Raw genomic sequence first — 23,231 nt, forward strand, 5'->3', positions numbered from 1 at the left:
CGGAATCGCCAAAGTCCCGACGAGTCCGGATTAACGACTTTTGACTGTATAAATAATGCAGGCATATCTGACTCCTTCTTCTGTTTTTGAGCCATCTGTGTATGCACATGGGTAGTAGTCTCTAGGTTATGTGTCTTTTGCAATACAGTTGATTTTTGTAGTTATTGCTGGGTGCCTTCTGTATGGGTTACAGGGAGATTCGTAATTGGAATATTCGAAGACTCTATCCTTTATGGAACAGTTCCTTTTAAGCCTTAAAACTGTTCTTTTGGTATGTTCCGTTTCAGCTGTTATATGCAGGGGGGGCTATTCCTGCCAACACACATGGTGCCGCATTTGATGTCGTTCTGTAGCATCTTGTAATGCATAGTAAAAACAGGCTCTGTATTCCCTGCAGCTGTGTTTTCTTTCTTTTGGTAAGAGGCTGAGCCCAGGTCTGTGCCCCATATAATATAATTTTTCCAATAGCTGTATTAAAGAGAGTTTTTTGAATATATGGACTTGGTCCTCAATTTAATCCTTTCAATTTCCAGATGTTGTTTGCAATTTTGGAGGTTTTATTTCTAATGAATTTTAAATGTTCAATTTAATTTCTTGTCAATGATTAGGCCAAGAAATTTGATGCTATCAATAATTTTTATTTTCTTACCTTCTGTAGCAAATCTGGGCAGGCATATAATCTTTTGGTAGAGCTTTGGAAATATAACAACTTTAGATTCTCTTGGCTGATGGTTAATTTCAGATTTTTACAGAGGGAATTGAAGATGCATAGGGTTTCGTTAGCATTTTTTCCTAAGAGGTTTCTGGTTCTTCCTGCTATGATAAATGCAGCGTCATACTCAAATGCTATTCCTTTTGAATGGATTGGCCAAATATAGTTGGTGGTGGAATTGAAAGTTAAGTTCCATAAATCCACACTTAGGCATGAACTTTGAGGACTACCTCTTTCTTGGTACCTTTCAGTTATTCTATTGTTATGAATAATTATGCATTTTCTGTTTTGTTGAAAATTCTGTAATATGATGAATAAACTTTTTAGGCATTTTGCATCCCTGAGAGCCTGGTTAACTGCAGGCCACCACATAAAATCGAATGCCTTTTTCAAATGAAGGCAGATTAATGTTGAGTGTAAACTTTGAGCTCTGTTTTTCTGTATTTGAGCCCGTGTGTTGTCAGTTGCGTTGTAGTAGTCTTGTTAGGTAAGAATCCAAACTGGTTTTCACTTATCTTGTTTTTTTGTGAGATGCTGATGTAAGCGGCCTGATATTGCTCTAAAACTTTTCCAATTGTTGGTAGAAGGTTTATTGAGTTATAAAACCAGCTGGAATAATAACAGCTAGGAATATTTATAAAACCAGCTAGGTCGATACCCAGTGGAGTTTAATTAGAAATTTGAATGGTGCTGATGGAATTTTAAAATAAACAATCTAGAATAATGTTGGCCATCCTGAAAATTCCCTATAATAATGCAAAGTACAAAGAGGATTTTCAGTGTTGTTGCGAAAGCAAGGACTTCATTTAGATCTAATACTAGTAACGATAAAAAAACTTTTATTACAAAAGCAGGCCTATGTGGTATTTGCTGTGAATAAAATTATGAAGTTTTTTTCTTTAATGAAATAAAAATCTGCCACTGTTCTTAGCATTTGTATGAAAACTGATTAAAAAAATGTTTTTTAAACATGCAAATAATAGGTTCCCCCTCCCCCATGTAATTATTTTTGTACTGTTTGCATTTAAGACTTAGTAATTGAACTTTCAGATATTAATTAACTGTTTAAAGGTAATTCATTATTAAAAAATATTTTTTTATCGTTTAAAAAATATTTTTGTCGTTGAGAAGAATCTTCTGATTTTTTAGTGTCATAGGTTGGTATGCTGTCGTTGTAAGTAATGTTGCCATGTGGATGGCCAGCATATTACTACATATCATGAGTGAAAAGATATGTGACTGTACACAGGTGAGATCCTTGCATGACTACTGTTCAGTCACTCTGTGCATATGTACTTTTTAAAGTGCAGGTGTCATCTTATTTGTTTTTATGGACAGTAGTATTAAGTGCTTAGAACTGAGCTAGTCTGTGGTTTCTTTGGAAAGAAAGATATTCATTGGATAAATTGGCCACTGTGTTTTATTAAACTTCACCTGTATAGAATGTGTGTAGGAGGATGCACTGAATGTGCTCTGATCTTCATGAGTTAAAATATTCTTTTGTGGGAAAGTTGATTTTATTTCCAGAAGTTCTCAACAACAATGTTATTGGTTGAACTGTTTGAAGGTAAAATACAATCTGTGCTTATCTTAATTTTGGGCCCAATTATTTATGGTATATACAATGATGAAATACCCAACAACTTATTGTGCACAGTATGATGGATCATCATGATACATACAACAATTGAAAGAAAAATTTGTGCTTATAATACAGAAATGTAACTATGTGAAATAAGTTTTCATGTATGATATCCTACAGGAATGTAACTATGTGAAATACGTTTTCATGTATGATATCCTATAGGAATGTAACTATGTGAAATACTTTTTCATGTATGATATCCTACAGGAATGTAACTATGTGAAATACTTTTTCATGTATGAATTATGATGGAAAATTCTAATTTGAACTTAAGTTTTCATAGCTTTTGCACTAAGGAATTTAAATCATGGTATTTGCTTTAAACTTTTAAAAAAAATTAAGTTTTTTTTGGGCGGGGGCAAAATTTTGGAAAATATTATAAATCTGTGAAATCATATGCAACTATATTCAATGTAGTAACAATGAAATAACTATCAAATCAAAATATTTAAATTCAAGAGAAATTTGCTTTTGAATATGATTCAAGAAAATGCAATACAGCCAACCTTCAATAAGCCATCATGTAATTTAGAAAGGGAAACTTTAATTTAGAACTCTGTATTTCAGAATTAAGTTCACCATATTGAAATTTTAGAATAATTAAAATTCTGCTAATTCAGAAAAGAATAAATTCATAAAATACTTTCTGCTTAATAAAAATTTAGTCATTCTAATTAAATTTCATTTTTAGTATGGTTTTGCTCTCCTAAGCTGCTGTGAAGCTTCCCACTTGAGTTTTTAAATTAGTTTTAATTTCAGATTGCATATTTTTCAATTTTATATAGTTTGATGTTCTTAAAAAAATAAATAAATAAACATGGGAGAAAACAAAATGAATGGCTGAGTCAGTAGGCACTCTAAATCAGTGATAACCTGTGTTCTGTTCAAAAATTATATGTAAATTAAGCATAAGATTTGCTTTGCATTTCTTTATATTAGCGCTGTGGAGTCAGAGTCTTGGAGTCAGGCAGATTTTGGGGTAAAAGGAGTCGGAGCTGGAGTCGCTAAAAACAGATCGACGCCGACTCCAGTTTTTTGTTGGACAGTTTGAATTTGAAATAAAATTTAAAATGAATCGAAAAAAAATAATGACAAACTGAGTTATTATTTTTATTTATGAGCTATATACATTAATAAATAGTTATTTTCTATTTTATTGACGTATTAATAAATAAATATAAGGGAGGAGGATGGATGTGATATTTGCCATTAGTGTATAACTGATTCATTTAGTTACAAATTTCACTGGTAAATTTAGGTAAGCAGCAATAGCAGGAAGAACTACCAAAATTGATGCCATTCTTAGGAAGTGAGCAGGAAAAAGAGCAATTATGGATCAAGCAAAGTGATAAGGAAGTACATATTTAAGGATAAAGAGGTTGTTAGAAGTAAGAACTTTTTTAGAAGATGTAGATAACCCTGTTTCACTAACAGAAAGACTATGGAATGATTTTGCAGAATTGGAAACTCTTCTTTCTACACCATATATAGCCACAAAAAAATCTGCAATCTGAAGAATTGACAGGAGGTGAGAATGGAAGAATGTGATATTTGTACTTTCTGAAATGGAGGGTTGATTGCAGAAGAAATCATTTCTTCAATGAAGAAAAGAAACTAGTTTGCTAGACAATGAGATCTTGCTGGGTTCAATATATGTAGATCCGAAACACTGAATTTTCTTGGATGACGAACAAATTAAAAAGGCAAGGAAAGCCATCTATGAACTTTCATGAAGAATGAAATTATTCTCAGAACAATTGGAGAATTCGAATCAGGACATTCAAACTGCACACCTTGCAATTCTCTACCATCTTCTTCCGGTGATGAATTAGATTTTGAGAAATATTTTTGGATAATATTGAAAAGGCTAAGGCAAATCGAATGAAAATAAAGAACCAAGAGCCTTTAGATATAAAATAAAAAAATACAAGCAAGATTTCTACACGACCTTTGAAGAAACGGAGAAATATGATTATGCTTGCAAGACACCTCTTTTAGAACTTATAAAAATCTATCCTGAAAAGTAAAAAGTAGCTGTAACAGCTCTTCCTCCTACTCAAGTTAGTGTGGAAGGACTCTTCTCCGCTCTGAATTGAATTTATGGCCCTCCAACAAAGAAAATCTTGCCGAAGCTATACTGTTTCTTAGAAATAACTGATGCCAGTTTTTCCATTTCATAATAAATGCTAATTAAAATAAATAATTTGCTATGCCATCAATTTTTTGTAGCATCTATTACTTTTTTTATATTAAAAAAATAAGCTGTAAACCCGTGTGTATACATTAACATATATACAATTTTTTTTTTTTTTTTTTTTTTTACTGATGGCACTCAGACCTCCGTAGTTTGAACTATCAGCCGCAAAGCCACGAAATTTTGTACAGGAGTTTTGACGACATTGGGGAAAGGAATCTGTGAAAAAAATAAATAAATAAATAATTAGTTTCAAAAGTTGCCGATAGGGGAAATATGACACTTTAAATTTTAACTGCACGATAAAATTTCTGATCACTTAAAAAAGTTACAGTAAGCAGATAAATGAATAACAAAGAATTAATTTGTCCGCAAATTTGCTATATTCTAAAATATAACTTCTGCAATTGGTTACATGTTATAAAAAAAAAAAAGAGAGAACATTCTATTCGACTTCGTTTTTATTCTTTGTTCTTTTGTTTTTATTCAGATTCATTAGAATCGCTTTACTGGGGAAGACATTGGCCATTTCCAATATGACCTCAATTTCCTTGCATTCTGTTCACCATATTCTCTACAGCTGAATGGAACTCAAAATACTGGTGCTGGTGTCGACTACGTAATCGGGATTTTGCATTTTGTAATTTCCCATGTTTTATGCAAAATTTTAGTTATCTTAAAGTTTAAAGCGCCACATTTTGCCCTATTATCAACTTTTGGAACTTTTTTTTTTTTTTTTTTTTTTTTTTTTTTTTTTTTTTTTTCTTCTGCGGATTCCTTTTTCCCATGTTGCCAATAGTCCCTGTACAAAATTTCGTGTCTTTGCGGCTGATAGTTCAAGTTACAGAGGTCTCTGAGTACCGTCAGTTTAAAAAAAAAAAAAAAACTCTGCATATATATATATATTATATGAGGGAGTCGGAGTCTTTAAAATTCCAGAAATCGGTCATTTTCCCTACTGGCTCCACAGCTCTGCTTTTTATATATATATATATATATTTATATCAGCATTTCAATAAGAATTCATTCATAGCTCGATTGTTACTTTGTAGTGTCTTTTGCTGTCTGTGGGAATATGTTACTTAATTTGAAATTATTCTCAGCATCATGTAAAGTAAAATCCTGTGTTCTTTCCCTTTTGTAGATTAAATATTAGGAGAGATCATCTTTTGGAAGATGCATTTACCAAAATCATGGCTGCTTCAAAAAAGGATCTTCAGAAATCACGCCTTTATATTAGTTTTGCTGGGGAAGAAGGGTAAGTACATTTTTCTGACTGTTAATTACGTACGTACTTTTGTTGAATAAAATCTAACTAACCTAAATAACTAGTATGTAGTATAAAGCTAATCCCTTCAAATTAACCCTCTGTGTGGTGCAGTTTTTTTTTTTTTTTTTTTTTTTTTTTTTTTTTAATTTTATTTATTTATTTATTTATTTATTTATTTTACTTTCATGAAGGCCTGTATGTAAACAGCTTTTATTAGCTAAATATGCATATTTACTTATTTTAGTCTCTGTTTTCTGACATTTATATTAAAGAACGTAAAACATGAAAATATCTTAAATTATAAGCTAAAATATACCAAGGGACAAAAAATCTCATGACTGGATAAAGCTAGTCATGGCGCTCAAACGGTTACTTTTAAAATACATAAACTAATGTACACTCATTTAAATTTGTTATGCAAGGTGATCACATTTAAAGAGGTATTCAGACCATTGTTTAGGAAGAATTATTAAGAGATTAGACTTGGAATTTGTAATCTTATGTTAAACCAAATTTGTGTTCTTCCTAGAGCATATGGCTTTGATGATTTGATCTAGAAGTGGGTGACTGTGTGAAATTTAATTCTGCTGGCCACATAACATTCTATATGTATCTATTACTGTAAAACCCGAAGTTTGGTAACTCCTAGGTTTTATCAAAGTGGCTCAGTAAAAGTCCGAAGTATGGTTTAATATGATTCCATTTCAGACTTTTACCAAGCCTTTGAGTTAAAACCTAGGAGTTACTAGCGCCTTCCGGTAAAAGCCTGAAACGAGGGATTTACTTATGATAAGATTTTCTATTTGCAGATATATTGTACAAAGTGTCCCCCAAAAAATTAACACACTTTACCTTTTTAATTGGTAATATAAATTGTGAAAGTGATCAAAATAGGGTATGATATAACATTATGTTGATGAAACTGACAATTATTTTTCAAAGATTGACAAGAAATAAAAATTAAAAATGCAATATTTGTGCCGTTTCACAAATAAGATCCCATGCAAAAAAGCTGAATTAATGCACAATTCTCTCGATAACTACTGAAGAAATTTCAATAATTTTTTTAATAATTTTGGCAATAGTTAAAAAAATTAAATTGATAGCTCAGAAAAAATTAATAAATATATTAGGAAATTTAAAAAATAAGAAAAGTGTAGTATGTTTTTCTTTAATACTTCGTACTACCTGTAACAACAAGGTTGACTGTTATGGCATTTTGAATTATAAAGTAGATTAGCCCATTTGCACTAACACATCTTCACAATACACTTCTTTGAACAGTTGCATTTTCTGAGTACTTGTCCCCAAAAAGAAGGTTTTTTACTATTTCACAATCACTTATTTCTCCTTTACAACTTTCTTCAATTTTGAAAAAATTTTCGTTGCAAAAGATAACCTGGTTTCTTGCATACAGCAATTTTGATTTACCAAACTTAATACCAAGAACATAAAACCCATCATCTTTAATGTCTGTAATAATGGCTATTTCTGATTTTGAATCTATTTTTTATCTGTCACTATGAGGTACTATTATTTTAACATTTTATCCTAGACTAGTTTCGGAAGTTTTTGGTAGACACAGTCTTCGTCTTATTGCCTGCTTCTCAAGCCCTTCCTTAGCTGTCTTTTGAAACACCTTCACACTTTGAACTTTGTTGATAATCGCACACATTGTATCTGGTTTTTATCCAATTTGAACTTCAGGGTCTACTTCCACCATTATGCATGATTTTTTTCACCTGTATTATATTATATTATCTTGTGATTCTAAACCAACTGTCTTTCAAGAAAATCCTCTTCAGTGGCCATGTTGCTAATCAAATTACATGGAAAAACTGAGTTAGCAAGTCCCAGCTTCATAGAACAACCAAACATAGCTTTGTAAGGTGAACATTTGATTCCCTTGTGATATGCTGTTCCATCGCTTGAACAAATTTTAAGCCTTTCTACCACTTTTATGTCTTATTTTGTTGCCAGAACCTTGCGATTGACTGCGTCTCTGCTTACTGTGAACTTTTTTTATTATCATTCCACATTTCACAAAAACTGTTTATGATTTGGTTGTAAAATTTCCTCCCATTGTCAGAATGGAAAATCCTCGGGGCTTCAAAAGTTGTGAAAATATCCAGAAGGTGATATGTTAACATCATCGGCTCTTTTAGTATGCAGACTTTAGAGTAGGATGAATTTTGTAAGATGATCTTTATACACTAAAATGAATTTCATATAACGTTCTGAATTGGACTGCATATCTAATAGGTCGACTTGGATTTCACGATTTCATTTCGCTGTGCACAACTGGTTTGATTACGGTCTACCTTTCCCCCCCCCCCCCCCGACATGTTTCACATAGTCTCCAATACGTGATGATAGATCCTACTATTACATTTTTATACTCGAGATTCAGTTCCTTAATCATACGGGTTCTTGTTGAAGATTTCATCAATTGTAACATAATACAGGATTTTTGCTTTTTCTGCAGATAGTGGTGCTAAAAGTTTCTCCTCCAGTATTTAGAATATCAGCATTTCGACCTTTTGTAAGGAACTGAATGTTTTTAATTCACAAATTTTGCTTCTTTCACTTCACTTATTAAGGAAGTTTATTTCTCATTTGTTAAATAAAAGCTGTTATCATGCTTATTTTTTACAGCTTCAGACAAAATGTTGTAAAACTTCTTCCTTCAAGGTTCATACGGTCCTTAAGAGTCCTTAAAAGTCCTTAGATTTTTTGGAATTGATTTTTGGTCCTTTAAAGTCCTTAATTTTGGCCAAAATCAGCAAAAGGTCCTTAATTTTAATCATCTGGAATTTCTGTCTGTTTTTACCGCTGTCATTTTGAGTGTGAATTAGCATTTTGAGGAATATTTGAACTAGCATTATGCTAACTCATAATGACACAAGAGAACAAGAACACCAAAGCTTCGCCGATACCGGCGTACATATATATTATATTCGGCCAACCCGCCGATCTTGACGTCATCGGCCAATCAGCGGCAACCACGTTAGCTTACCTCCGATCAAAATTTGCATGTGGAAAACTAAAGCCAACAACCATGAGCTGTAATTGATTTTGTTAGCATCAAAACATGCCTTTATGTTCTAAGTTCTTTTTAAATAAAAGGCTTATTTAAACCTTTATCTGATATTGTAGTTAATTTCAGACATAGCGATAATATACTTCACGTCTATCAGGGGGTTTTGGACTACTTAACTTTTACTAGATCAATTAAACCCCCTTAGGTACATTGTGAAGAGGCTGACAAGTTAGGATATAAAGCATGCAGAAACTAGCGAGAGCATTGGTTTGCATATTGAGACAAATCTCTAATTGTTAGAAAAGATGCTTAAAAGAGAAGGAAATCGATATAAACTAGCCAAAATGTCTGCAAACGAAATTAAAATGACGGATAAATATTTTGTTGATTGTTGTTGTTACAAAACATAAATGTTTTGTAGCTTTTAATGTATCATTATCTTAATATCGTTTAAGAATCTGTGTCATAAATTACATGTATTTTAAACTGTGAAACTTTATTAGATTTTGATTTTAATAGGGCTTTTTTTAACAAATATTGTTGAAAAATAAAATTTAATAGTGATCATGTAAATCTATAATGATTAAGGTTATCAAACTACCTCATTTAATTATTTTTAAGGGTAATTGCTTACCCTTAAAAATTATTTCTACATATTAAAGCAAGACTGTACTGCTTTTCATTAATTATTGCCTTTCATTAATACTCACTGTAGTCACAAGATAAAATATAAAAACGTAAAAATTCACGTAAAACATATTCTGTGCATCTACTGAGACTTAAAATAATACAAAACAACTTATCACCTCTGGTGCTTTAATGGCTTATTGGAGCCTTAAAGTATATTAACTGGGTTACAACCCCTGGAACTAACTATACGCGAAACTATTTGACATAAAATCTATTTGCTTATTTACTAAACCTCTAGACTGACCAAGTATGTGATAAAATGAGACATAAAAAAAAATCAACATAAAGCTAACTGTTAGTAAAACGTAAATGTCACGTATCTTCTTTCAAATATGACCAACTGTTATAAGTGTAAAATATTTAATGCTACTTGATAAATTGCATAAAGTTTATTTTATTCTCAAACTTATTAACAATTATGTTAATTAATTCATGTTTAGTAATAATGCATACTACTTAGGGATCTATTTTATTTTTAGGATGGTATTACAAAAGCAAAATTCAGGCATACATCATATCTTCAATTGAATTTATTGAGTTCCCATTTGCTCATAGGTCCTTAATTTTTTTCATTAATTGTCCTTAAAAGTCCTTAATTTCCATGTGCAGAAATGTGTACAAACTCTGTGCTTGCAAATGATGCAAATAAGAAGTAGCAGAAGCAGAAAAGTGTTGTGACGAAATTTGTGTGCTCAGGTTTATTCAGAGTCAATTTAAATCCCTCGTTTCGGGCTTTTACTGGAAGGCGCTGATAATTCCTACCACAAAGGCTTGGTAAAAGTCCGAAATGGAATCCTATTAAAGCATACTTCGGACTTTTACCAAGCCACTTTGGTAAAAGCTGCGTTTACCGGTAAAAAACCTAGGATTTACCAGACTTCAGGCTTTTACAGTAACATATCCACTAAGACATTTAATAACTTGATTTGTGTAATTATTTATTTAACTTTTTTGTTTTTGGAACTTTCTGTTCATTGGAATGGTATCAAGACCATGAAAGAAGATAAGAAAGCAAAATGTTTTAAATTACAAGATAATATACAAAGAATGGCAATTAGGTTTGGTGGATGATATCTTAAGATGTTCAGGTATGGTCATGGGCAAATGGAAAAATGTGGAAAAGGTACTCTGTAACATGTTTGAACATGGCATAGTTATAAGCATTATGGTTTCTGTTTATAACACTGCAATGCAATTATGTAGCAGTGGCTGTAAAATGAAGCAGCAGATGAATTTAAAATTCTTTCAAGCTTGGTAAATCTGTGAAAGTCATGACATAGTCATGACAGTAGTAACAAAAACATTGAAAAGGTTAAAAAGATGTTAACTGGAAAGAGCGGCAATGAATACTTAGTACTAGGATGTTCTGGAAAACTTGTTACAAAAGAGCTTTCATGCACATCAAAGAATTGCCAAAGAAGGCTTTTGGATCTTTCCCTCCGATAATGCCTGTCCACATTCCACCTTTATCCTGAAACAGTTTCTGGCCTGTAGAAGAGCTACCACACTACTATCTTCAGCAGACTTTTTTCTATTCCAGAAATAAAGCTTAAAAATAAAAACGATTTTTAGATTGAAATTGGTACTGATTAATCAGACCATTACTTTTAAATTTTGTGTTATACTTTATTAGTGAATGTGTAAGCCAGTTATAGCAGTCACAAGTGCATTCAAGTGAAAAGAAGGTTCATTACTATATTTGCCACTTATTGTCAACCATCATCTGATCCATGACTAACAGTTATAATTTATTTATATCATCAGAAGTTAATTTTTGTTTTAGGGAAGATTTCATAAGGTAGAAAATGCAAGATGTCATAAAATTTTACATTGTTATGTATACATATTAGGTTGTCATGATATTGCATGTGCACTATTGTTGCTATGAAATTTTTTGTTCTATATTCCATTACTGCAGTTGCAACTTCTATGTTCAGAAGTTTGATGATTTAGCCCTTTTCTAATTTCACAGTGAACTGTGTAACTGAAAATTCATTGCTTAGAAGATACATAATGTGCAATTAGGTGAAATAAGCTTTGTGAATCTTCACTTTTGAAAGATTAATTAAAATCATCTCAAGATTTGTTGACAGTATGCAATATGCAAATTAAGGAAAATGTAACAAAATTTAATCCTAAAGGTAGAATTTTAAGTCTACTTTCTTTAATTAAATATTCATGCTTTGTTAAGATTAAATGTGTAGCTTTTTTCATTGTTTGAATTTTTAGTGTTGTAGGAATGTATTGTTTATATGTTAAGATGAAATGAGTTAATTTTTTTTAATGAAAAAACAATTATCTTTTACAAAATTTCTCTCTCTAAAAAGGAGGAACTAAATAACTGAAATTCATGTTTTCAATTTATGAAATTCTTTGCTAGAAGATATGTAATGTGCAATCAGGTAAAGTAAGCTGTGTGAATCTTCACCTTTGGAAGATTAATAATTTGATATGCAGCTTGTAATATGCAAAATAAGGAAGAAGTAGCAAATATAATCCTAAAATTGGAATCTTAAATTTACTTTTTAAATTGAATATTCATGTGTTTTTTATTCCAGTTAGAGTAAGTCATTCATTGGCCCTGCACCATACATAGTACTCTGAACTTCTTTTGTTTAATTATGATCACCCATATTAAATAAGGATTGTCATTTACTCCGCTTATGTTTTTGTTATTTCTACTAAGATTTATATTATAAATTTCATAGGTTAGATTATGGTGGTCCTTCACGTGAATTCTTTTTCCTTTTATCCCGGGAGTTGTTCAACCCGTATTATGGCCTTTTTGAATATTCTGCTAATGATACATACACAGTGCAAGTCAGCCCAATGTCAGCTTTTGTCGACAACCAACATGAGTGGTTTCGTTTCAGTGGCCGAGTTTTAGGTCTTGCACTTGTTCATCAGTACCTTCTGGATGCTTTTTTTACACGACCCTTCTACAAAGCTCTATTAAGATTGTATGTATATTTTTTTAATTGTTTGAATTTTTATGTTGTTTTAATTACTTATTTAAGTGTTAAGATGAAGTGAGTTAATGTTTTTAAATTTTAAAAAATATATATATTTCTTTTTAAGAAGGGGGAAATTTTACAGAAAGTCATCACAAAGTAACATATTTTGTCAGGAGTTAATCATTTTTTCATAAAAATGTGTGTAATTTATTATATAATAAATAGAAAAAAATGCTGTTGCTTGAGATTTTTTTATTAAAAAAATGAATGTTTCATTATAGTCATTTAAGTTACAGACTTCTCTCCATGTTTTGAAACATTGCTTTTTGTCATGATAGTTACATGTTCTTCTTCTTCCGAGGCATCACATATCTCTATTTCCCATTGTTTTTGTTATAGTGAAAAAAATCATATTCAGAAAGGTGCTTTGTAAGGGATTTAGTTGCTTTTAAGGAAAAGTGTGTGTTTTAAATTTCAGACATGCCTGGGAAAAAATTGTATCTATTTTAAATAAACTTTGTATAATTTCTGTGTAAATAAGTTCCATGGGAAAATGTATTGTTCAATGAAATACAGATTTTTACTATTACATTAATTTTTCTTATAAAATATAGAATTCAAAAAATGTGTTGTCTTTTTATTTGGTTATAGGCAAATTGTTAGTCACACAAGTTATGAATTAAACTTTAGATTCAGAATTGGTTTTCCAATCTAAATGTTATTAATATAAAATAGTGTGACATCGTGGATGCTTCAGTGGTAAAGGAATTAACACTGGTATTGGTGATGTATTACTTTTTATTCACAGCACATACCACAGATACAACATTTAATTCATACATTTAGAAAACTTTAGTAGATATCCAAGCTGGTGATACGATCAGAGATATTAACGAAGATGGCACTCGTCATCACATGATGAATAAAGTCTCCACACCTCAGCTCGCTGGCGGAGCTTCCCAAAAACTCTCTCCTCGACAGGCGTCCGACCAGAAGTCTCTTTTCTTTATGCATGCATATTACTCAGTTACATCGTTGCCACTCACAGTTCTTTAAAATAGGTATAAAAATGAATTATAGTCCTCGTAGTGTGAGGAGTTCTCTCTAGTCGAGAGTTCAGGAGCGTTCTTTATAAACTGACTTCTTCTGCCTCCAGATTTTGTTTTCCTCAGACACAGAGAAAACGAAACTTTTTTAAGTTCCTACCGGATAAAATAAAAGTTCAGGCAGGCATTCGCTACAAACAAATGCCTTCCGCCTCCAGTTTTTGTTTCTCTGGACACAGGAGAAGTAAACCTTCACAGTTTCTGGTTTCAATAAAGATTGTTCAACATTTTACCAGTTAATTTTAAAACCATGCTGTTACAAAGGCTCTCCACTCTCATAACCAAGCCATCATAAAAGAATACATATACAATGTATGAAAAACCAACACAAAAATTTTGTCTTTATGTATAAAGCTAACAATTTACTATATAGTATGAAATTTTTTTAAAAAATACAATATATATAATCAAATAACAAGAAAATTTAAAAGAAATTGTAACTAGTCTATTTAACTGGCATGTACAGAGTTTCTACTTAAACAGTCTACATTTAAGTTGTCACTTCCTTTTTCATGATGTATCGTAAAATTATAAGATTGCAAGGCTAAGGCCTAGTGTAACAATCAATCATTTCTTCCTGCATTATTTTTTAGCCATACTAGGATATTATGGTTCGTTTGAATGGAAAATTTAGTCTGCCCATCTATATACCCTTTCAATTTTTTTATTCCATACATAATTGCGGAACACTCTTTTTCAGTGGTGGAATACTTCCGCTCACTATCTGTAAATTTTTTACTGAGATACAATATGGGATGTTCTTTCCCTTTATCATCCTTCTGGGCTAAAACAACACCATATCCTTGATCTGATGCGTCTGTCTGTAGTATAAATGGTTTAGAAAAATCGGGTGCATGTAGCACAGGCTTACTAGATAGCTTTTCTTTTTAACAATTTGAATGATTCATTACATTCATCATTCCAAACAATTTTACCCCTTTTGTTATTCCCTTTTAACAAATCTGTCAAAGGTGCGGCTATAGCAGAAAACATAGGTATATATTGTCTGTAGTATCCAACTAACCCTAAGAAAGCTCTAATCTCAGTTTTAGTTGTGGGAACAGGAAAGTTTTGAACCGCTTCTATTTTTAGTTCTGCTGGAGAACGTTTTCCTCGACCTACTATGTGACCGAGATATTGCACTTCTTCTTGTGCAAACTTGCACTTAGAGGGTTTAATAGTTAAATTGGCTTTTCTTAGTCTTTCTAAAATTTCATGTAAATGTTCCTCCCACATTTCAGAAAAAATAGCAATATCATCTAAATAAGGGATAGCATATTTCTCACATCCGCACAATATTTCGCTCATCATTTTACTGAAATAATAAGGAGCATTTTTAAGCCCAAATGGCATGCGCAAAGGCCTATATACACCAAAATTTGTAGCAATTTTCTGTGCCTTAGGGGTCAGTGGAATTTGTCAATAACCTTTAGTTAAGTCTGTCAAGGTGATAAATTTGGCTGCTGCAACCGTTTCCGTACATTGCTCTATATTGGGGATTGGATAGAACTTGGTATGCGTTATTTTGTTTAACTTTCTGTAATCAGTACATGGCCTTGGATCCCTACCTGGTGCTTCAACAAGCATCATGGGTGAAGTATACTCAGAGGGTCCTGATTCAATAATCTTGTATTTTAACATTTTTTCAATCTCGACTTTAAGAATTTCCTTCTGTCGATTTGTCATTTTATAAGGCTTATGCTGTACGCGTTAGTCACTGATTAGTTCAATATCATGTTCAACTAGATTTGCTTTCCATGGAATATTCGAAAATCTAGCAGAAAACTTTACCAACAACTTTCCCAACTGCAGGATTTGTTCATCACTAAGTCTTTCTTTAAGATTATCGTTTGCTATTATTTCATTCAAATTAAACACATTGGGGTCAGTTAACATATAAGGAAAATCCTCCTCTAATTCCGAGAGTTCAACTATCTCCTCATTGTCAAGGAGCACCATATTCAAAAGTTCAGGTCTCTTATGATAAGGTTTTAACATATTGATGTGATACACTTTATTCCCTTCCTGATTCCCTTCAAAACTAACCACGTATTTGTTTCTGATAATCTTTTCTTTATTTTTCCTGGCCCTTTCCTTTGAGGAGCGAGTTTATGGGCTTGGTTCACTAATACAGAATTTCCTTATTGGAATTCCCTTTTCACGGCATTTTTGTCATACTATTTCTTCCTTTTGTCTCTCACCTCTTCCATTTTCTCTGTAGCGAATTCTCTACTTTTCTTTAACCTATTGATTAATTTGAAAACATATTCTATTACGGTATCTTCTTTTTCCTGAGGATCTAACCATTTCTCATACAATAATGCGACAGGTGTTCTGAGGTTGGTCCCATACACTAATTCAGCTGAACTAAATCCTGTTCTATCATGCGTTACTGTCCACAGAGCAAAGAGAGTGGCAGGTACTTGTATTTCCTAATTTGGGGCACCTTCAATACACAATACCTTTAAGACCCTTTTTATTGACCTAGGAAACCGTTCCACAGGATTGCTCTGGGGGTAGTAAACCGAACTTCTGGAAATTTTTATACCAAACCTCTTCAAAAATTCAACGGTTAAGCGACTCACAAAAGATTTTCCTTGATCAGTTTGAACCTCCCTTGGAAAGCCCATCCGACTAAATACCTGCAAGAGTGCACTTACAACAGATTTCGACGTTATATCCGGACGGCGTCAGGATATTTAGATGCTAAACACATAATTGTAATAAGACCTTCAGTAGATGTAGGCATAGGCCCACAAGCATCTACATTAACCTTACTAAAGACTTCAGATATCACAGGTACTATTACCAACAGTGCTTTCTTTTTGTCACTTGCTTTTCCTACACGTTGACAAGAGTCACATGTTTTAACGAATTCCTCAATGTCTTTATAACAATTTGGCCAGAAAAAATGTCTTAGTAACTGGTCTTTTGTTTTCAGAACTCCTAAGTGATCTGAAGTTCCTTCATGACAAATTGCATTAATTTGCTCTCAGGTTTTCTGGAACAACAATCAAATGTTCTTCTCCTCCTAACTTATTTACTTTTTTACTAAAACTCCATTTCTAATCCCATAACTTTTCTTACTTCCGCTTTTTACTAGTTCTAATAAAGGGGCAAGTTCTTTACTTTTTTGTTCTTCATCAATAAAAGTACTTGAGTCTATTAGAATCACAGGACTTGTGGGGGCACAAAGGTCGACAGAAGGCAATATCTCTCTGTTTTCAGACTTCTCATGAGCATCATTCTCCTCTTCTCATTCTGCTCAGAATTTTGATTCGTCTCACTTAAATTTTCCGCTTCCTTAAATTGTTGTGCTTGAGATTGAGTAACGACCGCATTTACATTCCCGACATACGACGAATAATTTTTCTCAATTCCTCTGAGAAGAGCCGCTGTCTGGTTGCTTAATATATATCGTCCTTGGTCTAAATGGTCTCCTATAATAGCTGCTTTGTGGTTACCGTACCCAAATCGCATTCAATATCTACTTCAGCAGCAGGTAAACAAGTCATATGATCATCCAGCAAATGTCGAACCCACACGTGTTCTCCCTTCATTCGATCTCTGTCTACATATTTCTAACAAATAATATCTACCGTTGCTCCCGTATCTCTTAGAATAGGTACTTCAAAACCATTTACTTTTCCATGTAATGTATAGGGATCTAACAAATTCTTCTCTGATCTCCCGCTTATCCGATACAAATCTGCCTTTTGAGTTTTTAAATTAGGGCACTGAGGACGTAAATGGTCAAAAGATCCACATTCATAGCACTGGAGTCTTTTTCTCCTATCAAAATTCGAGTCCGACTTTTTCCCAACATTGTGTGCATCATCATCTTTTTTTTTTAAATTGTGTGCCTTGAGAGGTTTTTCTGTTTTTGAAAACGTTACCAGTGGACTGAAAAGCACCCATTTGCCTACCTGATGTTTTCGTTTTCAGTTCACCCAATTTCGTTTTCCCAACCATCGTCTTTTTTGCATCTTCAAATTCGTCTATTTTACCCACCAACTGTTTTGGTGAAGTGATCGTGGCCCATTCATCTATAAAATGTTCCTTAAACTCGTTAGGCATGCGCCTTTTAATCTGATCTACCAACATTAAACAGTTGCTCAAATGTTTCGATTTTTAATCCCTTAAGCCATCCATTAAAAATGTCTTTATTTCGTGATAAAAATCGTACCACGTAGAATCGGGATTTTTTTTAGTCTTAACAAGAAGTTGCCGAAACTTCTCCGCACTTAACTTAAATCTTTTAAGTAGTAATTCTTTAAGATGTTGGTAACTTCTAGCCTGTTCTTCAGGCTCCCTTGCAATTATATTATTTACCTCAACCGGAAGGACATCAATGAGATATGACACCCATTGATCCGTGGCAATTTTAGAACTTTAGCTTGCCTCTCAAAAAGTTCTAAGAATAAACTGATATCATCAGTTTTCAAATTAAGTTTCTGAAAATCTGATTAAATACAGTTTCACCTCCAGGTTTAGCAGATTGAATGTTCTGTTTTGCTTTAAGGCTTTCTAGTTCTAACTGTTGCTTTTCAATTTCTTTATTTTGTTGTAGTATCTGAAATTCCCTCTCCCTAGCTTCCTGTTCTAACTGTAATTCTTTTGCTCTTGTTTGCTTCTCTAAGTTTTCCTTTTCGATCCTATCAGTCATAATACTTTCTAACAAATTCTTCTTCATAATTTTTACTATTCGTTATTAATTGTTTTAAATCTATCACTTTCATATCTTCTAAAGCTATTTCCCCAAGTTCTGTCGCGACAAGAAATAGATCCTTTTTCTTAGCTTTCCTTAAAAATGCCATTTTCACAAAAGTAATTGCTCAAAACAAATAAGAACTCAAATAGTTATTTACAAATAATACACAGAAAAATATATCAGAGATATAAAAACACTAACTTTTTTTCTTTCTTACAAAATTAGGCAAATGAAAATAAAAGGTTAATAAAAGCATTAATCATTTTGAATTTATTTCCATTAAAACATAAAACGATTAAGCATCCTTACTGAATATTTCGTATAAAAAATTAATAACAAATTCTTTTTATCCAGTACAGCCAGACAACGAAAAACCAGAGTGGCACCAATAAATATAAACACCTCTAATTAACTTTCATTTTCATGACAGCTACTTTCATTGGCAACCACATGGCCAACGCAAATACTACGTAAATCGATAGGCGCAGGTTTAAATCAGAACACTATTAAAACATTTCTTTACTGCTCAATGCTTTAAAATGAAATGATAAAATTTAACATTCTACTTATCAGAAAATACACATCATATTAAAATACAGCATTAGTGTGCTTTCATGAGAAAACCAAAGTAACAAGTTTTTAATACATTAAACAACTTATTTCTTTCACAAGCATTTAACATAAATCTAGCTCACCTGCATTTTGTTTTCCAGTCTACAATTATATATACTACCATATGTTTTGATTCTAGGTATATCATTAGCATGTCATATTATTGCCCTGCATGGGTGTTTAGTATCATGGTTTTCCCCATGTGTAACCTGTATACAAGCCAGTTGCCTTTAAGAAGTCCTTCACGAAAGCATTCCTCCCCTTAGGCAGATAGCCAGTGAATGCTTTGCTATAATCACATAAGCCAAGCCTATTAAACACAGCTGAACATGAAAGCATAATTTTTATCTTTTTCATATCAGGAAATGTATGCAAGATCTTTTTGTATTCTCTTTTGGTGGATAAGAGGTATTTTGTCTCTTTTTGAAATGTTGTATTTTAGTGTGTGAATTATTGTTAATTCTTTTAAGATTTTTATAATTTATGTGACAGAAGAATAAATATTTTATCCTTTATTTCCAGGCCTTGTTCTTTGAGTGATTTGGAATACTTGGATGCTGAATTTCATCAGTCATTACTATGGCTGAAAGAAAATGATATTTCCGATATGGGTCTTGATTTGACATTCTCTGTTACTGAAGAAGTTGCTGGTCAAATAGTAGAAAAAGAGCTAAAGCCAAATGGGAAAAACATAGGTGTTGCAGAGCGGAATAAAAAAGAATACATAGAGCGGATGGTTAAGTGGCGATTAGAGCGAGGTGTGGCTGAACAAACAGAATCTCTTGTAAAGGGGTTTTATGAGGTAAATTTTTAAAATTATTCTAAAATATTATACTCTCTTCCACCCCAATACACACTTTTTGAGTCTTAAACATATTATTGATGTTTGGTGATTTGCTTTTGTGAACCCGTTTCAAGTTTAAACACATAAAAAAGCAGTAAAACTTCCTGACTTTTTTTTTTTTTTTTAATAAAAATGTGTTTGTTACATTCAGTATTATACATACTTTTTGAACATGTTTATTTGTGTTTCATTACTGATAATTATTAGTTTCTCAAGAAAATTCGGAAATTTGAACAAATATCTTACTTGTAGGTGGTTGATCCTCGTCTAGTGTCTGTGTTTGATGCACGTGAATTAGAGCTTGTAATTGCTGGTACTGCTGAAATTGACATCTGTGACTGGAGGAAAAATACAGAATACCGTTCTGGTAAGCTTTTTTTTTTTTTTTTTTTTTTTTTTTTTTTTAAGCAATACAATTGAATTTTGATTCAAGCTTACCTCTTACCCTTCATTGCTTGTTTGAGGACCAGAAAACATTCACAGAGAATATGCGTTATCTATTAGAGAGTTCAGGCTACATTATATATAGTATACCTTACTGTACATATTTATAAATTTTTATTTAAAGTATTAGCAAATGAGTATATGACAATGAAAGTATAGGGGATATGTCTTCTAAAGAAGCATCTCATTCAAATTACTTGTGTTCTTAATGAAAAACTTAAATTCTAAGATTATTTTCTATTTTGTTTAACGAGATTCTTTTGGCTTAAATGGACTAATGTCTTTATCTGGATTGAGTATTAATTGTGACTTATGGTTTGAATCTAGCAAATAATTTCATGCTTACTTCGAAGTAAGATGAAACACTCTCTTAATTTAGTTGTTGTTAATTGATGGTAGATTGGTTTATCCCTTTGATAAGTTGATTAATCTGCGATCAATGAGAATAGCTACTTTTTCAATATTTATAATTTTTATAATTTTTTCAATATTTATAATTTAAACAAGAAGATTTAAAATACTATTTAAAATGCTAATTTAAATTCTGACTAAAAAAAAATTGTTCATCCTTTTAAATTGAATTTGTGTTCCCTGGAGATGATATATGGGAAGTTTTCTCATTATAAATTATTACATATATATATTTGACAATGAAAGGTGTCCTATGATTTTTGCAGCTTGTTACTGTCACATTAAGTGTTCAATATGAAGGTTTTGCAGCACTGTGATTAAGTAATGAACCTCGTAGATTTTGCATAGAAAAGTGGGGGAATCCATATGGTTAACAAAGATGGGAAAAAAAGCTTTGTATCACATTTATTTTCTCCAGCAAAACATTGATTTGTATTTATTGAAAATTCTAGAATGGTCCAGATGCATAATCCAGAAACTTCATTAAGAATATTTTAACTAATCCAATGTAGCGTAATAGTTATTAAGATCCTCAGAAATAAATTCTTGAATATCTGAATCAATCCTTTCCTTTTTTTGCCTTAACATGTAAAAGTTCTTTTATGTATACCTTAATTTGCAGATTAACAAAGCCCTTAAAATATTCATTCATAAATCATTTAAAATGTTTATAGCTTTATTAAAATAATTTATTTTTGAGTTTTTGCTGTATTTTACAAATTGTTAAATTCACGCTGTAAATTAATTCTAGGATACCATGACAATCATCCTGTCATTCAGTGGTTTTGGCTTGCTATTGAGAAGTTTGACAATGAAAGGCGTCTGAGGCTTTTGCAGTTTGTTACTGGCACATCAAGTGTTCCATATGAAGGCTTTGCAGCACTGCGAGGAAGTAATGGACCTCGTAGATTTTGCATAGAAAAGTGGGGGAAACCAACAAGTTTGCCCAGGTAATATTTCTGTTCATAATCTTATATTTTTAAGTTTTTATGCTAATAATGTTAAATTGTTTTAATACCTGTTCTGGGACAGCAAAAGATATCACTAAAAAGTAAAATGAACATATGACTGAAAATACAAAGATTGAAAATTAGCCCATAAAATAAGTACCTTTTATAACATGCTTAACATATTAATTTGTTTTTTCCTTAATGTGAATCATAAAATGCTTACTTATTATATGTATTACACTAATTTTTGATTCAAAACTAAACCAATTAAAATGCTGCATCATTATTAGATTATAGTAATTCCTTAAATCCTTAAAAAAATGGAGCATGCCCAAAAGCAGCCAACTCACTAACACTGGTAATTCAACCTGCCGTTAAATCTCAGGGAACAGACTGGGAGTTTCTGTGATTTTCCCCATGTGCAGCGTGAATACAAGCCATTTCCCCTTAAAAAGTCTTCGACAAAGATATGTATAATTGCTAGCATGGGTTATGTTGTGTAAATTTGTGCTACATCAAAACAGCATAGTTATAAAGATACTGTTAAAACAGCATGCTCTGTTTCAGATACGGGTTTATTTACTTTTGGTAAAATATTTTTTTTAAAAGGAATGATCAATAGAATAAGGTAGCTTCCTTCAGTACTGAATCAGAAAAGTGTCATTAGTAATGGTTGCTCAATTATACATTCTTTTTCCTATGTAATTTTCGAAGTTTTCTTAAAATTAACTCAGTTTAGTATTTTATTTGACCTTATTGTGGCACCACCTTTAACCCTTTGCTACGGCTCACCTTTGTTTAAGATGCTCGTGTGGGACGGAAGGGAATCAAAGGCAGTCACCGTTCAGGACAGGGGTAAAAAAATCAGGAAAAAAAAGGTTTCACTTCTAGCATCGGAATTTTTGGTATCATTTTAGATTCTTATTGAGCTCTTATATATGTTAAACTTAGCACTTAATAACCTTTTTTTCTTTATTTTACATGAAAATATAGTTAAAAAATTGCTTATCTTGTAAAATATTTTTTGGAAGCTCTATTCAAATTATTCCAAAGTTTTAGTTGATAAAATCCATAAATGAAGTTTAAAATTAATAAAACAACACAATAAAGACTATTTACAGTTAGAAGTAACAAAATTTAAAATGAAGGCTGAGTGCGGTAAATCTCGAAGCACGGAGAAACACAGAGCACTCTTTAGAAAATGAATCATCACTCTCATCTGTGTATGTAAATAGTTTTAACCATACGAGGGTATTCTTCCTTTGATAAATAGCGCCTTCCCACAATAATAGACTGGAGGTGAGGTTTTCCGAAATAAAAAGAGAGGAAACCGAAATATATCTGAAGGCAATGCAAAACGTAACAGAACCACATAGTAACCCTGAAAGACCGTGCATAGTAGAGAGGAAAAATAGAATAAAAAAAGGAATTGGATATAAATCAGACACACAAATGTTTATATTAGCATGCTGCGATTTAAAGAGCCTTCTTCTGTTTACACTTCCCCCCTTAACTTGCGCAACAGTTGATGAGTAAAATACCAAAGTCAGGCAGAATATATCAAACTCAAGGTCAGGAACCTAAAACTGTGTTCATTTCTAAAGTAATGGACATAGGATGCCAGAAAAATGTTCCAGCTTAAAATGCG

General features: G+C 32.0%; 1 protein-coding gene across 4 annotated transcripts in view; it reads left to right on the forward strand.

Moving 5' to 3' along the window:
* Nucleotides 1–23,231, forward strand: part of LOC118195267 (E3 ubiquitin-protein ligase HECW2-like) — a 112,082-nt gene that overhangs the window by 82,193 nt on the left and 6,658 nt on the right. For all 4 annotated transcript variants that reach the window (XM_035366533.2, XM_035366535.2, XM_085814835.1 and 1 more), the window contains 5 exons: nt 5,696–5,809; nt 12,260–12,511; nt 19,457–19,736; nt 20,031–20,145; nt 21,385–21,583. In XM_035366533.2, the coding sequence (XP_035222424.2) occupies nt 5,696–5,809; nt 12,260–12,511; nt 19,457–19,736; nt 20,031–20,145; nt 21,385–21,583 (960 nt within the window). The remainder of the gene's footprint in view (nt 1–5,695; nt 5,810–12,259; nt 12,512–19,456; nt 19,737–20,030; nt 20,146–21,384; nt 21,584–23,231) is intronic.

Source organism: Stegodyphus dumicola, chromosome 4, assembly GCF_044657685.1.
Source record: "Stegodyphus dumicola isolate Sdum_Otavi_A_Nest chromosome 4, ASM4465768v1".
Taxonomy (NCBI): domain Eukaryota; kingdom Metazoa; phylum Arthropoda; class Arachnida; order Araneae; family Eresidae; genus Stegodyphus; species Stegodyphus dumicola.